This window comes from Heterocephalus glaber, unplaced genomic scaffold (genome assembly GCF_053883595.1).
Source record: "Heterocephalus glaber isolate CG9 unplaced genomic scaffold, H.glaber_assembly_v1.0 deba00001761, whole genome shotgun sequence".
Classification (NCBI taxonomy): domain Eukaryota; kingdom Metazoa; phylum Chordata; class Mammalia; order Rodentia; family Bathyergidae; genus Heterocephalus; species Heterocephalus glaber.
In genome coordinates, this window is record NW_028258458.1 from 2430643 (window position 1) to 2438090 (window position 7448).

A 7448-nucleotide genomic window follows, 5' to 3' on the forward strand; every position below is an offset into this window, starting at 1 on the left:
CATTGTCGGAGCTTTCCCTAGATGGAGGGCGGAGGAAAGTAGGAGAGGGGTCTGGAATTTAAAGGGGCAACGTAGGTGTGACGCCCCTTCCCACAGTAATGCCCCGTCCGTGGTCCTACAACCTGATGAGCAAATGCAGGGACTCACTGGCAGCAGCGAGGCAAAAGAGGTTGTGTATATGGCCCAAAGTGAGCAGTGATGGAGTTTCCTTCAACTCGTCTGCCCTTGGAAAAGAGGGAAGGGAAGGGAGCAAGGCCCTGCCCCTCCCCCGCCTAGGCCTCCCTCCTGGATCCTCACCGCCCCTTTTCCCGATTTACCCCCTTCCCGTGCTTTTTCACTTCTAGCCCCTCTCCTGTCCCGGGGGTTGGAGGAACTGGGCCAATTGGCTCCGGAACTGGAGTTGTGCGGGGTCCGGTTTCCGAGGGGAAGGCTTAGGCCTGGGCTCCAGCCTAGAGACTTCCGGTTCCCGTTGGGTTCCCGGCCGCTGTCGCCATGGAGGAGCCCGAGATGCAGCTCAAGGGGAAAAAAGGTGACGCGGGCCCGGCGGGATGGCGGGGACGGGAGGGAGCGTGCGGGGACAATCGCGGAGTCCTAGCCTGGCGCCAAGTAGCTTTGAAACCCTTCGCACCTCCGAGCTTCGGTTTGTCATCTGTAAAGTGGAGAGGATGGTATTTCCGGTGGATTGTCGCCAGCATTTCTTTATGTTTATTAGTGCCGTGTGCGTAGAGATCGCGTTCACCGTGCGGGCTTGGTGCACGGACATAGCGCATCCTTTTATTCCCCTTCTCCCTCCCGCCGTCTCCCGGTCCCTTCCCCATTTGCAAAAGATATGTCTCCCTGTTTCCTATTGTCGTTTTATTGTGTTTTCTAAGTTATTTATACTTTGGGCTTCTCGTATGAGAGAAGTTATGCCATGCTTAAGCCTGGGTGTCTGGTTTATTTCACTTAACGTTATGGATCCAAGGTGTATCCACTTTCCTAAAATGAATGGTTTATCCTTTATGGCTGAGCAGTACTCCAGGGGGTGTACACACCCCCTCTTCTTTATCCATTCATAGTTATGAGCATTTAATAATGTGACATCTGGAAAGAATTGGAAGAACGCTTGCGGCATAGTAATCACTCTGCTTTTTTTATTTTTACTTATTTAAATTTATTTACTTTTAGCTTTTGAGACAGGGTCTCACTCTGTAATCCAAGCTGGCCTTGAACTTGTGGCAGTCCTCCTGCCTCAGCCTCCCGAGTGCTAGGACTACAGGCTTTCACCACCATACCTGGCTGGTTTATTTTAAGTAGCAAAACAGTTACTGGTACATTTTAGGTGTACATAATGGTAACGCTCATCATAGGGAATTTGCACCTGTACATGATGCATCCCACCGCTTTTTCCCATTCTTCCCTCCCCTCCCTGCGTACAAAAGCTTTGTTTCCATTTTTTCCTTCTATTTTCACTTTTTTTCTTGTCCCCCCCTTCCTTTCTCCCTTGCTCCTCTCTTGTTCCGCCTCCCATTTGAACTTGTTCTTCTCATTTCCTAACATCCATTATACATTTCAGTCCTTATTTCCACATTCAGTTTCTCACACCAGAGAAACAATCCGGTATTTAAACGTGTGTCCAACATTTCACTTAAGAATATGGTCTTAGGGCCAGGGATTTAGCTCAGTGGTTTTGCTGCCTGCTGCACAAGCGCCCCTCAGTTCAATTCCTGGTATCAGAAAAAAAAAAATATATATGGTCTCAAGGTGCATCCATTTAGCTAGAAACGTCTGAAACTCATTCTTCATGGCAGAGAAGTACTCCAGTCCATAAACATTTAATTTGCCCTCATAAAAAAATACTTCCTGTGAGTTATAAACTATTGTGTGCTTTTCTTTTCTTTTTTTGGTGGTAGTGGGTTTGAACTCTTTGCACTGAGCTACATCCCCAGCCATTTTTATTTTGAGACAGGGGCTTGCTCATTTGTTGCCCCAGTAGGGCTGGAATTTGTAGTCTGCCTGCCTCAGCCTCCCAGAGTTCTGGAATTACAGGTATACACCACCAAGCCTGGATACATATTTTTTTTTTTTGTACTTGGGATCAAACTCAGGACCTTGCACTTGTAAGGCAGGCACAGCACCACAGAGCTAAATCCCTGGCCCCATAATTTCATTTTTACAGATAAGGAAACTGAGGCTCAGAGAAAACTCCTGCCCTTGTGAATCCAAGCTTTGTTTTTCCCATGAACTTGAATGTGATAAATTGTAATAGATACAAGAGAACTGTGTGAGGGGACTGAGGTCCTGAGTGAAGTGGAGGAGCAACTGGTTAAACTGGGTATCAGGAGAACCCTGGCCAGGAGGTGACTTTAGAACCAAGACAGTGATGAAGAGGAGGCAGTGGGGAAAGGGTCTCTTGGAGGAGGAAAGAGCAGGCTCAAAGGCCCTGGGGTAGCAGTGTGTTCAGAGCTGTGATAATGGAGTAGCTGTTGGTCACATATGGGTGTTTCAATGTGAATTAATTGAGGCAAAATTGAAATTTGAGTTCCTCAGTTGCACGAGCCCCATTTCTAGTGCTCGGCCACCTGTCTCGTGTGTGCAAGCCAAGGGCTTTCTCCTGAGCTACATTCCTATCTCTTTGTTTTTTATTTTGAGATAGGGTCTAGTTAAGTTAACCAGGCTGCCGTCAAACTCATGATGCTCCTGCCTCAGCCCCCTGAGTAGCTGGAAATACAAGCATGTACCACCATAGCTGGCAAGGAAAGATGAGTTAATTTACTGGTTGGTGGGAACCGTGAGAAAGTTGTTTTGTTAATGTGTCACAGCAGTGCTGTTTTGTTTTGTTTTGTTTTGTTTTGTTTTGTTTGGAACTGGGGATCCAATAAGGTCCTTGCGCTTGCGCAGCAGGCAGCTAAACCACTGAGCTAAATCCCCGGCCCTAGAAAGTTGTTTTGTTTCTGGTACTTCAGATTGAACCCAGGACCTTTGCACTGAGCTACATCCCAACCCCTTTTAGTTTTTGTTTCACGACAGGGTCTGTCTCAGTAAGCAGCACCATGCCTGGCTCCCTTGGAGGATTTAAGCAAGGCCCTTTGTGATTTGCCAGGATGAGCCTGCTGGCAGGAGGAGCAGGGCCTGGCCTAGGTCCTGGCCGGGCAGCGCAGTAGTCGGTACAGATTTGGGTGCTGTTTTGTGGTGTAATGGTGGGATTTGCTGGCGATGGGCTAGGAAGGGTAGGAGGTACCAACTGGCTGCTCTTTGTTGGCATCAACTCTGGCAGGGACTAGCGTGCAGTAACTGGTGGGGGGGCGCTGCAGGAGACCCCATGAGGACACAGCCTGCGGCAATGAGGGACGTGGTTTTCACCCCGCAGTGGGACATGGCTGCCTGCGGCCCCCCAGGCTGTGAGTGCCAGGCTACTTTGGGGTCCCCTGGATGGTCCCCGAAGGGGTCTCCCCTCTGAGGTATCCTTGGGGTGAAAGGGATTTGAGGGGCTCTGAGCAGCAGCGCCCACTCCAGGTGACTTTGGAAGAGGACAGATTCGAATTCCCAGTTTGCGCCACCTGCCCTCGTGAGAGGTCCCGCTGGGACCCCGTCCTGCCCGCCAGATGCCCCTCTCCTCCGCCCTGGCTGGGCTGTCAGGGTGGGCGATCAGGGTCTGATGCTGTCCCCTTCTGCCCCGCCCCTTCCTGCCGCCCGGGGACCTAGTGACGGACAAGTTCACCGAGAGCGTCTACGTCCTGGCCAACGAGCCGTCCGTGGCGCTCTACCGGCTGCAGGAGCACGTGCGTCGCTCTCTGCCGGAGCTGGCCCAGCACAAGGTGAGCCCTGCCCTGCCCCCAGGGTTCCCCCTCCCGTGACCCGCCTCCACCAGGGAGAGGGGTGAAGACCCAGGGGAAGGCACGGCAGGCAGAGGGCGCAGCCAATGCAGAGCCCCAAGGTGTGGGGGCGCTGTTCTGGACACCCTTGAGGAGCTGTAGGGGTGGCGGAGTGCACAGCCTGGCTGGGGCGTAGGGCTCTGGGCCCCTCCCCAGGGCCTCGGGGAGAGAGTTGGGAGGAGCCCTAAGGAGCTGCCGCCCCTACCCTCCCCAATCCCGATCCTGACCCTGGCAGGCAGACATGCAGCGCTGGGAGGAGCAGAGCCAGGGCGCCATCTACACCGTGGAGTACGCCTGCAGGTACTGCCCCACCCTGCCCCTTTGTGGTCCTGTCCCGAGCCTGCCCCCTGCACCCTAGTGCCCAGCCCCGCTGTCCCCAGACACAGCCCAGGGTGACGGGTCGGCACCTGCCGCCTGTCCTCCCGATGCTTTGCCTTCCCAGAGGGAGCAGGTGAGGGTCAGCCGGGCAGAGGAGCGCACAGCTGCCCTCTCAGCCGTGGCGGGGAGGCGGGGGGTTTACAGGGCTGATACCATTCTGGGCAGTTTAGAGAAACTGTGTCACAGAATCCCAAGAAAGACGAGTGGGTGATCGCCCTGGGTTCAGCCCCCAGCCCGAGGAGAAGTCGTCGCCTGGTCCCAGCGTCGTGAGCTGTGCACGGGGGCAGACATCTGGCATCAAAGCCGCCCTGAGCCCTTGGGGAGGCCGAGGCGGTTGCCAGAGCAGCTGCACCCACGTGCCTGCGTGACCCACCAGCTCTGGCCAGGCTCCTGTGGGGCAGGCAGATGTGGGGCCAGGCAGATGTGGGGACCCGGCCGGCCCAGGACGCTGATGAGCTACTCCCCACAGCGCCGTGAAGAACCTGGTGGACAGCAGCGTGTACTTCCGCAGTGTGGAGGGGCTGCTCAAGCAGGCCATCAACATCCGGGACCACATGAACGCCTCTGCCCAGGGCCACAGGTAGTGCTGCCCGCCTGCCCAGCCCAGAGCCGCTGCTTCCTGTCCCTGGAGATCTCGCTTCCTCGCCACAGGGAGGCTGGTGGCTCCCACTGTCCTTCGGCACTGGTGATGCGCAGAGCCCAAGCTCTGCCATGTGCCTGGCCCAGAGTTGGGGTCACAGTAGTGACCGGGACAGGCGGCACGCGGGGATGGGAGCGCTTCTGCCAAGCAGGGGACACGGGGCGCCTGAGGTGGCCTGACGGACAGGTGACGGGCGGTGTTGGGGCCCTGGCGGAGGCCCGCGTGACCATGACAGGTGACCAGGAAGATCTGCGGTGGTGGGGTGGGCAGGACCCTTTCAGGCTGAGGTGCTTGAGCCCAGGCACAGCCAAGTGGGAGTCAAAAGCACTCCCGTCCTCATGTGCCGTGTTGGCAGGAGGGGCTCTTCTCCTTTCTGCCCTCATTATAACCTTTTCTTTCTTGGTACTGGGAATTGAACTCAGGACCTTGCGCCTGCCAGGCGGGTGTTGCACCACTGAGCTAAATCCCCGGTGCCTCTCGTTAAAACGTTTTATTTATTTATTTATTTATTGGTTGTTATTGTTGTTGTTGTTGTTGGTTTTTTGGTTTTTTGAGACAAAAATCTCGCTATGTAGTTCAGGCTGGTCGTGAACTCATGGTGATCCTCCTGCCTCAGCCTCCTGAGTGCGAGACTGACAGGCGTGCACCACTGCAGCTGTCTTTGTTCTAATTTAATAAATGCACATAAGAGCACACGCGTGTGTCATAGTTGGAATCTCCCCCTGGGCAGCAGCGGCTCCCACAGCGTGGAGCATGGCATCCCAGTCCCTACCAGCCTGTAGGAAGGAAACCTGCGAGGCGAGCTGAGTGCGAGACGCTGGACTCGTTCCAGCCGATTTAGCTGTGGGCGCGTGGAGGGCCATGTGGCCTCCCTCTCTCCCAGGCAGCGGGGAGCCCTGGGCGGCGGGCTGCTTTGTCCTGGGTGGCGCAGCGGTTGACTACCAGTGTTCATTCAAAAGCAGCTCCTGGTTTCCAAGGTGCTTCCCAACACCCTGCTCCTTCCTGCCAGTCAGGACTCCCTGCGTGGGACCCTGAACCCCTTTATTTAAGACACCGTGTCTCCCAGACTGGCCTCGAGGCAATCCTCCTGCCTCAAGAGGGATTACAGCCGTGCGCCACCGCACCCGGCTCCCAAATCCCGCTTTTGTGTCTGTCCTGAAGGCTGAGAGTGTGCCCAAATCCACACACCCCCGCCCAGCCAGCGCCCCGAGGCCTCCGACTTCACCCTTACCAAGCCGCGTGTTCTGTTCCAGCCCCGAGGAGCCACCCCTGCCCTCCTCGGCCTGATCCAGAAAGAGACGGGGACCCTGGCCTCCCTGCCCAGGTCAGTGCCCAGGGCAGCCGTGAGCCTGTGCCCACACTAACCTGCCAGCAGGGGCCGCTGTCTAACCCACCGGGCTGGTGGGCGGCCTCGGGGAGGGGTGGCTGTCCCAGACGCCCTATCCCAACCTCTGCTGTCCAGGGTCCTTGCTGCCAGCTTCCCCGAGATGTCCCTTGGGGCATTGCTGAGTGACCTTCCAGGCCCCGGCCCCGTCCACCTCTCCAGCGCCATGACCTCAGCCCTGTCCTGTGCCGCCAGAGAGGAAGCCAAGGCTCACGGTACTCGCAGCCCAGGGCCACCTTCCCCGGCCCGGCCTGGCCCCAGCTTCACGGTGTCCCCAGGTTCCAGGCGAGCCGGCCAGCATGTTCCTCCCCTGAGGCCGCCTTGAGGCCCTGCCGCAGCGGTCCCCACTGCGGATCTGCAGCCTGGGCTCCTGCCCACCCCGCCAGCCTTGGACTGGGCCCTTGGTCCCGCAGAGCAGCCGCCGTCTGCCCCAGTCCTCATCACCGTGCTGGTGGGCTCACGAGGGCCATTGCTCGTCTTTGGCCCCCTAAGGCCGGCTTCACTCCCACGTGCACACCAGAATGCAGAACTGCTCCGAGAGGTGGGGCGACCTGGCCTGGGGACCCCACTCGAGCAGACCCGCCTGGCTGGCCTGCTGTGTAACGCAGGGCACACTCCTCACCCTCTCTGGACTCCTCCCGGGGCTAACAGGACACTCGGTGCCTCCTGCCTGGCAAAACCACCTCCTTGCCCCAGGCGCAGGCATGGGTCCTGGTCTCAAGAATCTGAGCCCCCATCTGCTGGGTCACAGTGATTGGCTGGTCATAAGCATGTGGGTTGTGGGTGCAGCTCAGTGGCTGAGCATGCGCCTTGTGTGCATGAGGCCTGCAGTTCCATCTGGGCAAAACGGGGGGCTTGTGGCCAGTGAGAGGGCTTCTGTGGGGCCCTTCTGCTGCTGACAAAAGGGAGGGCACCTGGGAGCCTGGAGAGGGACCCTGGATCCAGCTGTACCTGACACTGCCAATCTCAAAACTTCCATTTCACACACTTAAATTACCGGCTTGGCAAAAACTGCTTTGGGGGCTGTTTGGTGTAGGGTCTGCGCCAAGCCCTGTGAATCCCAGGTCAGAGTGACCAGCCCATCCGGGGTGCCCCCCTGTGTGAGCTGCTGTCCTCTGTCCCTGTGAGGTGCCCTGGGAAGATCAGGACGGCAAGGTGTGCCCCAGCCCACTGCTCTGCGAGGACCCGCAGC

At 57.1% G+C, this 7448-nt stretch overlaps 1 protein-coding gene across 5 annotated transcripts; it reads left to right on the forward strand.

Annotated features, from left to right (window-relative positions):
• The first annotated feature begins 344 nt into the window (after positions 1 to 344).
• On the forward strand, positions 345 to 7267 carry Borcs8 (BLOC-1 related complex subunit 8). Of its 5 annotated transcripts, none has more exons than XM_021251205.2 (6): positions 345 to 529; positions 3685 to 3797; positions 4090 to 4154; positions 4702 to 4812; positions 6034 to 6196; positions 6335 to 7267. In XM_021251205.2, exons 1-6 carry the CDS (start codon positions 493 to 495, stop codon positions 6383 to 6385), a joined length of 540 nt encoding a protein of 179 aa, XP_021106864.1. In that variant the 5' UTR covers positions 345 to 492; the 3' UTR covers positions 6386 to 7267. The 5 variants fall into 5 exon arrangements, with proteins under 5 accessions (XP_021106864.1, XP_004873482.1, XP_087058118.1 ...); XM_004873425.4 differs by having other exon boundaries at positions 6126 to 6196; XM_087201992.1 differs by lacking the exon at positions 345 to 529 and adding an exon at positions 536 to 3380.
• The last annotated feature ends 181 nt before the right edge of the window (positions 7268 to 7448 follow it).